Here is a 17525-nt window from a genome sequence, read left to right as displayed (position 1 = left end):
TGTATTAAAATACACATGTAAGCAAGCAGGGCTCAAAATGAAGACTTTTTTTTTTTCAGTTTTCTCTACCTTTATCTTTGTTTGCATGTCAAGTTTCCATTTTAAATTATAGAACAAAAGGAACCTTAGATTTTTCAGCTAAAAAAAAAAAAAAAAAAAAGAGAAGATTCCCACATAACCTTTGCTTTGTGAGATAAGTTCACCAAATGAAATTAAGTCACTCCCCAGCAATTCTTGGCCTTGTTCCAGGGTGACATGGAAAGGAACATGTCATAATTGCTTATAATTGGGAAAGAACAGGAAAAGATCACTGTTAATGACAGACCATGGCATGGCGCAGGGGACTCTGCGGACCTATCGCTGCTCAATGCTGACAGCCATGGATCTGGGATAACATCCCATATAAAGAGGAGCGAGAGGCAGCAAGTTCTCTGCACAGAGGGATTTCCAGCCAAAAAAAAAGGCAGATATTTAGTTCCACCTCCTTTGATACAATGGGTCCACTTGAATTATTGTGCTTCTTGGGGTTTTTGGTTGGTTGGTTAGCTGATTGGTTTGGGGGGGTTGGGTGAGCATAGCACGCCTGCGAGATCCTCTTTTTATGCAATTATCTTCAGCATATTCACTTTTCAGTTTCATGGGCCTTTTTAGCTGGCTTTTACAGACTTGATTTAATAGTCATAATCACCTTGAAAAGGCCATCTGCAATTTTAATCACTCACTACCAATTACTTTCTTTAATAGCTCTGACAGTATCACTCACAGTGATCTGATAAACCCACAAGGGGAGGGGATGGCAGCTCTGGGCGTGCAGATTCTCACCCACTATTTGCAAAAGACACAACATTGCCGGCTTTTTAAGCCTTCACGCTCTTTATTAAGTCAGGTTTATGAGCACACGGCTTTGCAGAGCAGATCGAAATACAGCCAGCATGGAGTAAATAAGCAAGATTTTTCTTTTTATCCCTCCTTAGGGATAAAGGGGGAAGAAAAAACCCTCCGTGAACAACTTCTCTTGTCTTCCCTTCTTCATGCAATAGACTGACCACTGCAGTATTTTCCCTACACACAAGTAGTAAGCTACTTGTTCTCAGCTTGTAAACAGCGAATATAGCTGCACAAAGCTTAATAACATTTTTGCACAAAGAGGGCCTTAGAGACCAGGGCATTGTCTGCACCTGCCCGGCTGCTGTATTCCTTCATTTTTGTCACAGAAAGTTTACGGTGCTTTAAAGATGCACTGTTTCACAATGATGCTCTCCCAAATTATACGAGCTGTAACTTTTTTCTCCCACATTCCATAGCTAAAATGATTTATCCACCATAAAAAGGCAAAGTTTTGGATTATGGATTATTTTTAAGGGACTTAGATGTGTAGACAATAGTCTGCACATGAAAAGAAATTGGAGTTTATCACCTTACAGCACAGTCTGTAGCAGGAAAGAAAGCCAGAACTTGGATTACTCCAATGTCTAACCGCTCCCCAGATGCAAATGGCAATATGTGAAATTAAGTAGTACAAAACCTGAGGATAACAAGCATCCTAGATTGGCAATTTACAGCTCCCACGGTACAACCAAGTGGACAAGAAATCGATGCAGCTTTTACATACATCAGGTGAAGTGACCCAAGTTACAGCCAAGTCTGAGTTTCTCTTCCTTTTACAAACGGAGTAGGAAAGTCCAATTATTCTATATTACTTTAAAATTCAAAGCAAGTCCTTACTAAAATCTAAAAGTGTTTCCAATACTAAACTTTGTTAAAATTTGTTTTCTACTGAACAAAACAGTAACACATGAAATGCCTTATAATATTTCTACACAAAAAAGAATATTTCAGGTTTTACAGATGACCTTGAATCTCGCACATCCTGACTCTCCACTGCTTGGGCTGCAGCTGTAATCACTGGTTTTTCATTTCTGCTCATACTCAGGATATTGCATGCACTTTCAGAATTACTTCGATGAATGACATCTGTCTGGCAGAACGATGACACAGACACGTGAGGGGTTTCTATCCTTATTCAATTTCCCTGTGCTGTGATGTATATTGAGAAGAAGTTAAAAACATCTTTAATATGAAGAGTTTTAAAAATTATAACCCTCAAGCAACCATATGTTTGTGAAAGCTTGAGATGAAAATTAGGTTTTGTAAATATGCTGGTGGGGGGGGTTCTGCCATGCAGACCTTCAGCGTGTGCAATAAAATCTTTACACTTATTTAGGCTTTTGCAGTAACTAAGTGCAAAAGTTATTCTATTAAACATCTGTTCTGAGCGTATTTATTATTCCTTATCTATATTGTTTCTAAGACATTTCAAGCTTGCCTAACACAATGCCAGTTTAAAGAACACCATCAAATAGTTCCTAAAGTATTTATTTTCTAAATTGTAGAGCGAGTCCTCCTACTATGAATAATAAGAAAAAACCCAAGAGAGCTACATACTGCAAGTTTATCCATTTCATAACAAATAACATGCTCCTCATTATCTTCCTAAGCAAGACCTTTGTATCTTTTTACCCTCTTGTTCACCGACCAGCCAAGACAAACTGTCTCCTTTCAGAACAGTTCAAACCTCTCACAGCCATATATCACATAGATGCTTTTCTCTAAATATTATTTTTTTCTTAAAATACCATGTTTAAGCTAAAGCTTAAAGCAGTAAGTTACACATTCTTACTTTCACCTTCAGTAAGGTTTAGCATTTAAATTAATGAAAACACTATTTTAAATACATCCAACTTTGTAAAGATGGGAAACAAAGCAAAAGATTTCAAGTCAGCAACTTCAAACACTCTGGGTAGGGAGTAACAGAATGGGACTCACAAGAGATCAAAAGGCAGCGTTCAAAAGGGGTGCATTGATATGTGAGTCTCCAGCAGCTATTCCTTTTAAAGCTTCAGAATTACGACACTTAAACTGAACCACAAAGCCCTTTGCAAATGCCTACAAATCGCTATATTTCTGTCTCCTCTGGAAGATTTTAGAAAGTACAGTTTATCCAAGTCAGCAATATGCGCTTGCAGACAAAAAGGCCCATGGCATCCTGGGGTGCATCAAGAAAAGTGTGGCCAGCAGGTCAAGAGAGGTCACCCTCCCTCTCTACTCCACCCTGGTGAGGCCCCATCTGGAGCACTGTGTCCAGTTCTGGGCTCCCCAGTTCAAGAAGGACAGGGAACTGCTGGAGAGGGTACAGCAGAGGGCTACAAAGATGATGAGGGGCCTGGAGCATCTCTCTGATGAGGAAAGGCTGAGGGACTTGGGTCTTTTTAGTCTGGAGAAGAAAAGACCGAGGGTGGATCTGATCAACGCCTATAAATACTTAAAGGGTGGGCATCAAGAGGATGGGGCCAGTCTTTTTTCGGTGGTGTCACTTTTTTTCTGTGGCAGGACAAGAGGTAACAGGCACAAACTTGAACATAAGAAATTCCATCTAAACACGAGGAGGAACTTCTTTCTTTTGAGGGCGGCAGAGCCCCGGAAGAGGCTGCCCAGGGAGGTGGTAGAGTCTCCTTCTCTGGAGACATTCAAAACCCACCTGGACATGTTCCTGTGCAACCTGCTCTGGGGGGACCTGCTTTGGCAGGGGTTTGGACTAGATCTCCAGAGGCCCCTTCCAACCTCATATCATTCTGTGATCTTGGGTGATAGCAAATAAATAAACAGTTCTAGGGAAAAGACTGTTTGCCAGTCCTACAGTCCCAGGAAGTGGCCAACATTGGATGTTGCTTGACTTAAATCTCCCGAGTTTTATGATTTCTATTACCATTAACATATCGATATACCAGAGCAATTTTTGTATGATTATCAGTACACATTAAAAAGCTTTTCAAAGATCCCAAAGTACTACTTAAACTTATAATTATGTATAGGAACTACTACTCTCATGCCAACAATTAGAACTAATCATGACCACAAAGTATTTAAACAAGAGGAGAAAATTAGTTCACTCTCTGCAATGAAATAGAAATGAGAAACTAAAGACAAGTATGTAGAGTTAAGCTGGAATTGGACCATACTATCAATTTTACCATTTTTGCCGATGAAATCTTGAGTAACCAACATCATCTTTTTATGTCTGATCAAAACAATGTTTATTTCAGCAGCTTCCTTTCATCTTATTCCACACTAGAATGTTAGTACAAGACAGACTGAGAAAAACACTGATCAAAAATGATATTGTCTTTGTAAATACTGCGGTATTACTTAAAAAAAAATATAGGTGAATGAGTGAGATTGAAAAGCCTGTCTGTTGAACTAGCAATACTTTTCTGTCTAGAAAAGTTTTCTGGCATTTCTCTTCTGTTGGTCTTCCAACAAATCATCACAGTTTGTTCAAGATGGCATTTTCCTGGCTGGCATGTATAATTGATGTATGTCACATTTTGTAAAATGATTGCAAGGTAAATTCAATTTTCTCTTTTCCTTGTTTGTGTCCTCTAAGAATCTCTTATCTCCACATATCAATTACAGAGCAGCGACAGAGATAGGATACAAATCACTCCAATGAATGTAACAGCAAAAGTGATTAGAGATAGGGAGAGATTAATTGCATGTGTCAGATATAAATAAAGGGTTTAGGAGTCAAACCAGCATTTTGAGAGCGCGAGCGTGCATATGTATTCCAGATCTCTTACAGACATAAGCCCCCAAACCCTGCAAACAGACAAGTGTAACAAGAAGTATGTTAAAATAATGAGTTAGATTTTTAGAAACTTTAGCATTTGCCATTTTTTCAGAACAGTATGCATAATGTATGTACATATGCTGAAGGAACATACACTCAATTTGGGTACATTTCCCCAGCTAGCGATGGGTCCCCATAACAACAGGGCTGTATCGGTGCATTCGGGAGAAAAGGAAAGAACTATTCTTTCCATAAACCGTGTATTCAAAGCTTTATTACATTTGTTGATACAACATGATGAAAATTAAGTGCTAGATATTTAAATATGTTTTATGCTGATTTTGGCTGTTTAAATGCTCTTCAATAGTAAGATTGAAAAAACCTTACAGAAAGTTTATTTTATTGTCTTTCCACTGCAAAAACTACCAGCAGAGAAGACATTAGTTACCTGGGACAGAGGTTGCAGCAGATGCAGGACTGTACTGCATGTGGCAATAAGTTATTATCAAAATTAGTGCAGAGGAAGAACAAATTGCAGAACAACTTTTCGTTTATCAGATAAGGCATTGATAGAATATTTGGGAAAAGACAAAGAAAAGCTCAAGCTGCCGCAGAGGTTTTTTGGCTCACCTTTCTTATTCCTGCAGTTTAGCAATCTTAACTCAATCTTTATCATTTTAACTACAGGTTTCCCTCTATGAAACTAACCACAAAACAAAATCCAATGAAATATGGAGTCCAAGAATGCTGATAAATCCTGAACATCTGTTATTTCTTCATAATGCATATAAAAATCGTTGTACACTGTGATACCATATCCCTTTTGCAGTGGGTAATAGGGTAAACCATTGAGAATATCAGCCTTCACTGAAATTCCTAGCTCTGAATAAAGCTTAAACTAACATCTGTTCCAATATATCAATACCAAATCTTTAACACTAACTCAATTTAGCCCTTTTTGGAATAGCTATAATTGTTACCAAAATGCATTTGACTTAAATTTATATAGAGAGATATCTATCTCTCTCAAAAGCATGGTTAAGGTATACTCAATCTATTCTCAAAATAATAAGAAACATACATCCTCCTTTAAAAATTTATGTCCTTTAGTATTAGAGCAGATTGAAGCTACAACTAAAGAAAAAGCATCAAGACAGTATTTTTCCAGGGTATTAAAGATGGCATTTACAGAGAATTTATCCTTAAAGTTCAGTTTTAAATCCCAAACACTTCTGAAGTCTCCTTCAAATTAGCATTTTGGGTAAGAAAAGAATGTGAAATGACCATTACAGCAAACATCACACATTTACTCATGAAACCACCCATGCCACAGCCACCAGGGCCTCCTTCCTAGAAACTCTGCGCAACAAAGAGAAAGCAAAGCACCTGTAGAGAACAGAAAAGGAAAGAAATGACATTCTTTCAAAGAGTAACTTAAGACCAGTGCAGAGAGGGCTGAGCTGTGCTATGTTGGACTTCCTCAGTATTTGATCAGAACCTCAGGCATAGACGGTACAATCACAGCACAGAAATGCAATTTCATTTCAACTCATGTTCCCTCTCCTTTCCCCATCAAAAGAGGAAAAAAACCCACCAAAAAAACAAAACCCAGACATAATTGAAGCACTAATTTCACCTCAACAGCACTGACCCAGAAAGGCAAAGCAAAGTACTTTCCCTTGGCATGAACTAAAAACAGCTTGACAAGTTTCTAGAGTTTGCGTGAATATGACCTCAGAAGAGGAATATCTATTCCCTGGGGGTGTCAGCCCATTCCCTTTTTTTTCCCCCCTGCCTACACCTGAAAGCTGGAACTAGCTATGAAACATTCATGCAGCAGTATGCTTCAAACATATCCATGAAGGATCCTCAACATCTGCTGACTTGAACAAACCTTGATGGTTAATATGAAAAAATTATGTTAGTGAAATGCTCTCTTCCAGAGAGGAAAGCGTCTGCTCAGAATCTTCTGAAAACGTATCTTCTTCACAAACCTGACAAAAAGATGTCAGAAGTGATATTCTACCACATACACCGACAGGTAATATGGCCCTTTCTTCCCCCACTTTCCTAACAATGTAAAGAATATTTCATTTTTACAGACACTGAAAGTGACCTAAACATCTTGTGCTATCGTGAGAACCTTTCTTTATAACAGAAAAATGAACAAACAAAAACTTTCAGTGCAAAATCAGTACCCTGCCAGTCTGCAATGGGACTCTTCCCGTCTGTAAAATTTATGTTTTGATATATTAAATTGAAGAACAAAATAGGGACCAACCAGAAACAAACAGAGCCTATTTAGCCTCCTGTCAATGTCTGCTGTAACAGAATAAAATTCTCCTGGTTGCAAGCGGAAGCTGGGCAGAACAACATGACACCCTCATATTTTAAATTAACTGCAATGCAACCAAGCCAGGAGTTTAATTTTCAGTCCCCAACTTTTTCTTTTTTGCTTTTTTTTTTTTTAAGCATTGCCAGTGCTCAAGGGAAAAATTTATCTTCATTAAATGATAATTGGCTTTATTATCTTTGACTCTTCAGAAATGCTAGCTGGCAAGGTTTTTAAAATTTTCATCAATCTTGTTTTCTGTTTTTACAAAGCCTGCATCAGAAAAAGACGTCAGTCTGCAGAACACGCTGTATCTCCTAGCATTATGAATAGATCTCAAGACTATCTAATTTACTAATAAATCTATTGAAGGGACATGCATCTCAATATTTCACAGCTTAACGAGAAGGTCCAGAAGCAAGGCCCTGAATTGCAGTTCCAGATGATTAGCGCTGCAAAACCAATTGAAGCAGGAGTATCTGAGCTGTCAGAACAGCTTACCCATGCCCACCTTTTGCAAACTTGCCATTTAAATCATTTACTGGGGGACACTCAAATTTTTCATAAAATGCTCCAACCACCCTCAGAAAGAGCAGTGCATACTGTTAAGAGTTTCTAAGACTGGGCCAACAGTGCCCACATCTACAGCCCTGCAAATTAATAATAGAAAAATCTCAGCAGAGCTTTTCAAACTTCTTCTAAGGTGGTACCAGAGGCTCACCATGTCTTCATGTAATAAAGTAACAAGGACATGCATTGCGTATGTTGCAGTAAATACCTCAACTAGCTCTTTACAGTAATTAAAAGCTCCCTGTGAAGTTTTTTTTTCCCCCCTCTAAAAAAACACTTCTTAAACTCTTGACTCAGAAATTCTTACGGTTTCATTAAGAAGCTCTTCACACCCCTGTTCTCCCTTTCCCCCCAAAACCACCCTCAAGCATAAGTAGCACAAACCACAGCAGAGTACCACGTAGCAGTATTTTCTCTTTATTTGTTGTTTTGTTGGGTTTGGTTTGTTGTTTTTTGTTTTGTTTTTTTCCCCTCCACCGAAATACAGCCATAAGAGGCTTGGTGCCAAGTTTCAGAAGAATTGAGCTGATACACAGAGTCTGGCCTTCAAGGAAATTAAGAGTTTTATGATGGCCTCACTTTAGTGAACACTGATGTTTAAAGTGTTCTGCCAACACTGGTAAGATCAAAAGACTGTCACTCCATCCCCCTGACATGCCCGAGTCTTTAGGAAGAGATCTGACCATCTGTGCCGCAGTGTATGTCTGTCTGCAGGAGAACAGACACAAGAGAAAAAGCCTGAAGAATTAAGGATTGGTTTAAGGTATTAACATTAAATCTGTTGTTAAATAGATGGAAACAGGAAAGAACATTAAGGATTTCCCAACTGTTTTTATTGAAAAGTACTATTTACATCTAAGAAGCTTGTGATAGATTAACTCTCACACCTCTCTGGTTAAATTGGGAAGTTCCAGCAAATGAGTTAATACTGAAATCCTCCAAAACAGTAATAGTGAATTTTCAACAGGGAGTAAGCGATATATTTGAGTCAGTAACAAAACTCATTTTGCTTTTTATTTCTGTTGCCAAACACTTGGCTTTCAGAGTTTCTGATTTTCCTAGCCAAAATTGTGTTATTTACATGAAAGTTGGGACACATGGTTTAAAAAATAAAAAGGCAATATTTTTATTAGTTTAGTATACAGTTCAAGTGATTATAAGACATGTTAAATTTAGGACTAATTTATGACATCTCATACTAATTTCAGATGTGACGTTATTCCCAATATGCTGCCTGTTGGGCACCAGAGCCTGTCACCTCTAGGATGATCTAATCCCCTTGAAATCAGTGGAAAATACATCCACTTGAAAGAAATGACCATTGTTTTCAAGCACAGTTGGACTGGACCTCATGCTGTGAGCTTAACTAATTTGAAAGTCTGGGTCACCAAAACAAGACACGTGGTTTTTAAAGGGCAGACATGCAGAACAGCAGTGTTTAAACAAGCTGGAGACTCAGCTGCTAAGGAAAAATACTGCACAAATACTTGAATCTTCCCAGGGGGTGACCATAACTGTTGGCTACTTCATCTTTACTGCAAAGCGTGTTTACAGAATGAACCGTCACACAGTAATGCGTAACAGGTACATTCTTGAACACATCAAGATGTCCTAAAGATCTGTTAATTTTCATTAAACCCGCATGCCTACATTTTCAATCTGACCAACTTCAGAATGTAGAGAAAAGCCACGCTGACAAGCTAGAAGGCTTTCTTCTGGAGCTGTTTTCCAACTTCCATGCATTGTGTTTGTAATCAGGGGGCGATGGGCGGATGTAAGGCTTTGTGCTGCTTGGGACTCGATGAGTTATACGTTAGACCAATGTCATGGTTTGGTTTAATATTTGGAGCCCTAGTAGATAATTCACAGTGATTGGGGCACTTAGACTATATTTTTGAAACGTGTTCAACATCCTCAAATTTTCTTATTTGATGGGCATTAGTTATTAACTGAAGGACAGTTTAGTGTATTTCCCTCAAACTCCATTTATTTTCAGCCCCAATTTCAGGCATTGACTTTAATCTGCAATATAAAGCTTGTAACTTGTCTCCTGCTTAGCTCAGGGCCCTGCCTTTCTCCTGCCATGAGCCTTGTATTCCAGACCAGAAGAGGAGAGCTCACAGCTCTCTCAGCTGTTAGACTCATTCTGCAAATGTGCTTTTCCTACAGGCTGGAGCAAGTCTGACACCAATATCCTTCAAGGAATAACAAGCTATGCATATCTAACACTGTTCTCAGTGGATGACTGCCCTGGGAATTATCTAGATATTTTTTTTCCTTTTGCCCTCAATAAAAGTGGCAATATGCATGCTGAGTCATGTAGCAAGGTAATATATAATTAATATATAATCTACTCACACAGAGATTGGATGTTCCACTTGTGGTTTATTTGATTTTGATTAAACTGTTTTTAAATTTTATATATGTCCTAATGGAAAATGACAAGCAACATCACTCTTAACATCTGGTAAGATTCAGACAGTGGTAATTCATTGTGATATCTTCCATACCTGGATGTACCTTTAACAATCTGTTTCCAGCCACTTGCTGGAATTCTTTATTACTCTTCCAAAACACATCATTTTTCTGCAACCATTCTCTGCATATTGCTGCAGAACTATGTTTTTGCCTGATTATTGGTCCCGTAGCAGAAAATAAGGTTTATTCATTTCTATCTTATGTATCACTCGCTTCTTCCTCAGATCAAAGTTCAGAATGACCATGTTAATCTCAGTTCCTTCACAGACAATGCAATGCCTCGCAGCCAGTGCCTTCCTTCAACACACCCCCAGCATTAATAATCCCCGATATCAAGGCAACAATTTAAAAACCTCATTGGCTAAAATTCATTTTAACAAGCAAATCCATTTTTGGCTTTCCATCTTACCTCATTCTTCATTTTCTTTTATCCATTTAATCTTTCCTATTTTTCACATTCCGGATAGACTTTGTATTCATGGTATCAAGTCTGTATGCATTTTGAAGTGTTTTCTTTTCCATATGCCCATATTACCTTCTGCTTTGCATAGCACTTGTTATGCATGCATGATCACAGACTACTTCTAGCATTAATTAAGATATGAAATTAAAGTGGGAAGTACATTATTGGTCACATAATACAAACAATACAAATTTGCTTTAAAAATGAAATTACTAAAGTGTTAGCAAACCTCTTTATACTGTCAGAAATAATAATGTTTACAATCTACATGCCACAGTAGAGCCAGAATTCACAAGTGGATTTGGAATGTTATTTCCACTTCAGAAAGATCCACATAAAGCAAACCCCTGAGAAGTTCATTTAATTTATAAACATATCTAGGAAGAAAGCACAAGTTTGTCCGTGCTGTTGTCTGTTATCACACAGCCTCTGCCCTCAGTGACCCCCCAGTCCCACTAACGGGGCTTCCACTGCTTGTGCAAGAACTGCTTTCCTTGATCTCTCATTGGGAATTTTAGCAGAAAAAAATAATATTTTCTTAGAAATCTAATGTTTCACAGGAACATAATGTTTTGATGAACTTCTGACAAACAAACAGCGTATTTCCAAAAGCAGTTTGCCAGATTTCCTTCCCAGAAACCCAGACTCCCAAGTTCTGCTGTTGCAAGGAAAGGAGCCATAGAGATGGTCTCAAATCCAATGGTATCCAAGATCAAGAGGTCTTGGGCATCTCATCATGCCAACTACTCTAGAGATGAGTCTCATGCATCTTCTAGGAGCCCAAGCCATAAGAGTAGCCTGTCCCTAAAGCTGGTAGCACCATCACCACTTTACCCAGCCATCTCTTCCTTGGCTCTACAATCAGAAACAGAACCCTCCACACGCACACAACAGACTGACACACTCCCGATCTCACGGCTACATTAAACACACCTTTACCAAATGCCCTCAGAAAAGGAGTCAAACCGTTCTGTGTGTTTAGAATATTAACTTTTCATACAAACCCATTTACTAAGTGTTTTACAATAGTTTACACACACATATTTTTGCTGAACGCGTATGTTAGTATATTTAGTGTGCAGTCATCTTTCTGACCCCACTGGTCTGCTGCGTTTCCCTCCCCTTTGCTACAAAATCTACTCATGGAATGCCCCTGTCGTGGTAGGTGTTAATACAATTTGCAAAATGTAAAATAATAAGTAATAACAATGAAATGCATGTTCCCTGGGACTCTGTGATAACTCCAGGTAAAAATAATGCCATAGACTTGGAATAGACTCATTAATAAAATTGCACTCACAAGAGTGTCTTGTTTACTTGCGCACAATGGAAAACAATACATTATAAACCCCTGCATTAAAAAGAAATTACGATCACAACTTCACAACAAACAGCGAGGGATATCATCATGTACCTGCCTTGCACAAAATAAACCATCAGACAAAAGGCTTTGAGGGTGATTTGTGGAGGGCATTTACTCTCTTAGGTCCCTCTTATTGCACAAGGAGCTCAGCGTGCTCCAAAATAACCAAGAAAAGTTGACCTCCTTTAAAGACCCAACACTCTGTCAGCAAGGCTCATTTTATTAGAGCAGACTTCTGTAAACACGGCCTGCAACCTTAGTATTTTTTCATCTAAAAAAGTACGTTTTCTGGAATTTGTGTACTCACTTGCTACGCTGAGATGAATAAATGGACTTGTCTTGTTCTCCCCATTCTTCTCATTGACTGCCTGGACATAGTAGCCTCCTGCGTCAGTCACTGATGTTGCAAGGATGACCAGCTGGTTCTCCAGCGTGATGGCTCTGTTCAGGAAAAAGATCATGCTGAAACCAGAAGAACTGTATCCACCAGGCAAAAATTGTACAGCGCTTCAGACTCGACAGACTACTATGATATTCAATGGGTCATCTAAACCAAGATGTTGTGGAACCAAAACCAGCCCAATATCAAACATTCACAAGTAATACTTAAGATCTTTGACGTCTCTAGGCCTTTTATCTGTTTAGATTGCATAAGATGTTTATGGTGACATGCGGAAAGCTACAACATATGAAACTAGAACAGTTTACATGGCAATAAGAAGTTACATAAGAAATGGCAAATGAAAACAGAGACCAATAGCCTGCAAACTGCATCGTTATGGGTTGACAATGGTCCTGGAAAACATCAGTATATTGCAAAGCCTGTTCTATTGAAACCCTCAACAAGTGAAAGCTGGCCTATTGAAGACTGACACTCACAGAATAGCACCACCTAGTTCAGTTTAAAAAAAAAGAAAAAAATTCAAAGGAAGTAGACCCTCAGAAGGTAAGCCTTCTGTATTGATGGCATCACTAATTGTCACAACATCAGAAGCAAGAACATCAGCAAGTTAGAGCCTAATTGATATACATGGATTATTTGTGTGGAGATAGGGAGGGCAGAGTCTTCATTTAGTCTAAGGCAGGTAGGAAAGCACAACCCCATTGTTAGCACTGGTGTAGGCCTGAAGGAGTCCATAAATGTCATTGCATAACACAAGTCTCATCTTGCTTGGGGCTGGTACATAATAAATGCCTCTATAAGCTCCCCCGTGGGCAGCGTTTCCCATTTGCACTGCAATAGGGTTGGTTACTTTACAGGTATTAGATGGTCTTTTCTTGACTATACAAGATAAAGGTTCAATCTAGAGACAACATGTAAAAATTTAAGGGCTTAACTAAACAAGACACAGGAAGCTCAAGAATCAGATAAGAATAAAAGAACACATAAAATACCACAGAAAGGCTGTGGAGCAAAGAGCTGGCACTAACGCAGACTGGGACAGGCACGGACTTGGAAATCCAAGTGCAAGACTTGGAGCAAGAAATTCCTACCTACACTTGTGTTACATGATGAGAAGCCCCACTGAGTTCAGCTGTGCTATTAGTCACATCCTCGAGTGTGAGGTTGAAACAACATATTAAATTATTATACTGGACGAAACAAGTTCATACATCGATAAGCCTCAAGAAGAGTCAGTGCTAAGCCAAAGTATTCATACACTAATCAACCAACAATGAACACACCTGCATGTCTTCCTCTTGCTTTGCCATGGTGTGGTTAACATGAATAATTCACAACTATTTTGCTTTTGAAAAAGCATTTAAAGCAATAGGGGAAATCACACATTCCTACTGTAGCATACTGGTTTTTATACGTGGGGAGGGGGCGTAGAAAATGCCAGCAAGAACACAGCAGTGTTCAAATGCTGTTTTATCCATACTTCAGTTTTCTAATGTGGATACAAAGAACTTCTATAACGCTATCAGTAGATACCAATAAATAAAGATCTCCTGAAAAATATAAGGCTATATTTTCAGCTCTGATCGCACACCAGCTGAAGATCCTGCTTACATTATCTTTATTGACAGTTATTATAAAAACTGTTAAAAAAAAAATCACAGTATGACTTTCTTTATTCAATGAACCTGTACTAGCTTAATTGACTCAGAAAATTAATCAAAGAAACTGTGATAGATTTACAGTGAGGATATAAAATGCAATTAATATGACATTTGATAAAGCAAATAAAGATAAAATTCCAGTGAAGCGCTAATAATTGAATATTAAAAGACAATAACATTTAGTAATTTCTACTTTAGTTCTAAAGAAAGCAGCATTAGAAGCATTCTTTGAAAAATACTGAAATACATTTCAGACTGCTTTGATGCCAGCTCCAACTGCACCCAAAGTTTTAAAGGTGACCCTTGAATACTGGCGAGATGCACGCTGCTACTATCTGTACCAAACTGACTCAAAATTCTGAAAACTGAACCGTTATACTCATTATAAACTAATCAAGAGCAAAGGAAATTAAGATGTATTTATTAAGAAAATTGTTCAAAATGAAGATTTTTTTAATTATAGTTCACCAATCTTCATTGCAATGTGAGAAGAATGTAACATTTGTGAGTGAAATGTAGTAAGTTTTAAGGATTAAATTAACATAAGCATATTTGAACCAAAAAGGAATACCGTTAAAGGGCTTAACATTATAACTTACGTGTTGAAAATAGCGCAAAAAGTTTGATATTCATTTGTACAGAAAAAAAGAATTAGAAAACAAAGCAACTACTCAAGATCACTCTTTGGGGTCATCAATTACATGGTCAAATTAATGTTAAATTAAAACCCCCCAAATGAGTTATTGATATCTTAATAGTACTCTGAAAAACGGAATGTTTCAATTCCATTAACTAGAGACCGGTACAGAGTGAGGCAGGGGCCTTCACAGGCTGCAGACTCTAGGAGCTTTATTTAGATCAAGGATGAGCCTTGTGCATCAGGAAAATCAATTAGTCATGTTTTAAGGACTCATTAATTCCAATGTTTCTAAACCATCTGAAGATTCGTGCCCTGGCCCTTACCGGGGTTGCAGCCACTTTTTGCACAACAGCTGCACAGAGCTGCTTAAAATTGGCTTAACCTGTTTTGCTGGGTTTATTGTTTGTTTTCATTGTCTGATATAACTTTTAAATTATGACAGCAGCACTCTAATGTTCCAAGGAAAATCTGATTCCCGGCTGCTCAGTTTACCAGCACATTTGAGGAAGACGACTGCAGCAGATGGAGTGGACCTGTCAGTAATTCATACCCAGCACAGAATTCATGAAAAATATAAATATCGAACTTAACACAATCTAACATTTTCAAGACAGGAGTAACCAGAAGGTAAACTAAGCTGAGTGATCCTTTGGGATTCCTTAAGTGTAGGGAAAGGAGCATTTTCAATCGTATATTTTAATAGAAGAATTTTTAAAGTTTCTCTGGAGCTGGGTGGAAGCCTGTAGGGAACCGCAGCCAATATACAGACAGCAACATACGTGCCTGCGAGTGGTGGGCGGTCAGAACAGTGGAGCCAGTACTATGGTGTCCTACAAGCATTTCAACAATATCTTTACCACAAAAGCAGCCAGATACGGGCACAGATTGATCTAAGAGGAAAGGTGAGTAGGGCTTTTAAACTGCAAGCTATGGATATGACACAGCCTAACCAAAGGCAATGGTCTGATGGGGGGAAGAAGAGGCAGCAATGATGGGGACAAGTCATTTTATACACTCAGTTCTTCTAAGCATCTGAACGTGTCAATGGGCACCTAAGGAGGTTTTCATCACTCCCATTTATTGCAAAATTTAGCAGTTACGTACACCCTGGGATTTTTAATTGCAGCCTTCCAAATTGTCCAAATATAGTAAAAAAATAAATATCTGGTGCAAATAATCTCCAAATTTGATCTAAAGCTCATGGAAATTACTCTGTTAATATCAGTGGAACATGAATCAGGCTTTTACCAGTAAAGATAGTTTTCCAAAGGGGATACCATTTTTAAGGCATTTATGACAAAGTTTTTGGAGGTAAGTAATTTTTTCCTCCACTGAAAGTTATAACATTTCTTAAAATGCTGCAAATGAACCCTTCAATTTCATAAATAGGTGGATTTCCATTAATAACTTCTATGTGAAAATACCAAAATCTACTCTACAAGTGGATAATTCCCAGAAGTTAAATATTTGTTAGGTTATTAGTCTACCAGATTACACAATAAATAGATAATACTAGGTTATAAAAGCACCATAAAACGAAAATCAGAGTAACCTGATTAGGCTCTTAGAAGGCTGCCATCTGCTCATGGACCCGGGTGCAATATTTTAGTACAACGGCCTTCATAAAGTCTCTTTTCCAATATTATCTTCAGTTAATACAAGTATCAATCCCTTTTTACAAGATATTTTATTAGAAAAATCTCTGTTCCCCTTTAAAAAAAGACTTTTGTCCACGTTACACAACAAGCACTGATCTTTCTCCATGAGCCAGACACCTCACAGTAACAGTGATGTTCACAGAAAAGGGAGAGATTATGGAGTAATAACAACATAATTACTGAAAGACTTCCCCCATGGATTTCCCCTTTTAGAAAAACATACAGATACATTGCAGTTAAAAACACAGCTGTTGGAGCAAAATCCTGACTCAGAGTAGCACACGCCTGGCTTAACAGAGTGAGCATTTCACCACCCACGTGTCTTCCAATTCTGGTGGGGAATTATTAATCAAAATTATTTAACTACGTGTCTTCCAAAAACAGCCCCAGTTTTTCAGGGCTCAACCCCAGAGCAAAATATCAGCTTATGTTCTACAGAACATCACATCCATAGCAACAAAACCCTAAGAGCTGTGCGAATGGATGCCAGTTTCACAAAATATTATTCAGGTTCCAGGTATATTGTTACTGCAAATCAACTATGTATTAATAAAAATGTTATACTTACACAGCTGCTGAATATTAAGTGTGATTACACAGATTAATACGTTGATTTTACAATCACTGCTAGTTTATACAATCGCTTCTCTAGCCGTGCCATGGCGCAACATGTGCTTCTGGGAAGCGACTGGGATTTCTAGTCACGGAAGCATCCCAAGGTGACACAAGGATAACCAAGACAGCCCTAATTGGCAGGCAGGGGCTGAATACCATCCTGAAATGAAGGAAGAGTAGCTATTGACAGCTCTAGCAGACATATTTCCAGAAAGAAATGAGAGAAGTGGCAGAATTTCCATGTTTTAAGCTTGGCTTCCCTTTTCTCCAGCACTAGTTTTGGAGCTTGCAAGGTCTTGGTTTAGTAAGGCTGTAGGTGTTATTTCCCCATGTTTGTTCATGAACACATTACACAAACCCTGTTCTGTGTGAAATGAATAAGTCTGGAAGAGAAGCAGAGAGAAAACTGTACTTGACAAATCATTAGTGATCCACTACCTGACTGGAAAGTTATATCAGGCAGAAACCCACGGGGTCTGTCTTTGGCCTGGCATTATTTAATATTTTCATTGGTATTTGTTGACTGAATATAGATTTCACTTACTAAATCTGCAGATAAACTCCCAGAGACTCTGGAAAACAGAATTAGAATTCCAAATGCAGAAGATCTGTTCAAGCCTCTCCACAAGACTGAGGTTTGCAGTTCAATGAAAAAAAATTCATAACATTGTATTTGAGAAGGGATAACCGAGTCTAAAACAGACAAACCTCACAA

General features: G+C 38.3%; 1 protein-coding gene across 1 annotated transcript in view; it reads right to left on the bottom strand.

The window, feature by feature from the left end:
* The window catches only part of SDK1 (sidekick cell adhesion molecule 1), a 403349-nt gene that overhangs the window by 194983 nt on the left and 190841 nt on the right, over positions 1-17525 (bottom strand). The window contains exon 5 of the mRNA XM_074158262.1: positions 12141-12274. Within this exon, the coding sequence (XP_074014363.1) occupies positions 12141-12274 (134 nt within the window). The remainder of the gene's footprint in view (positions 1-12140; positions 12275-17525) is intronic.

The sequence above is a fragment of the Numenius arquata genome, chromosome 14 (assembly GCF_964106895.1).
Source record: "Numenius arquata chromosome 14, bNumArq3.hap1.1, whole genome shotgun sequence".
Classification (NCBI taxonomy): Eukaryota; Metazoa; Chordata; class Aves; order Charadriiformes; family Scolopacidae; genus Numenius; species Numenius arquata.
This window is presented reverse-complemented; position numbering and strand designations above follow the sequence as displayed.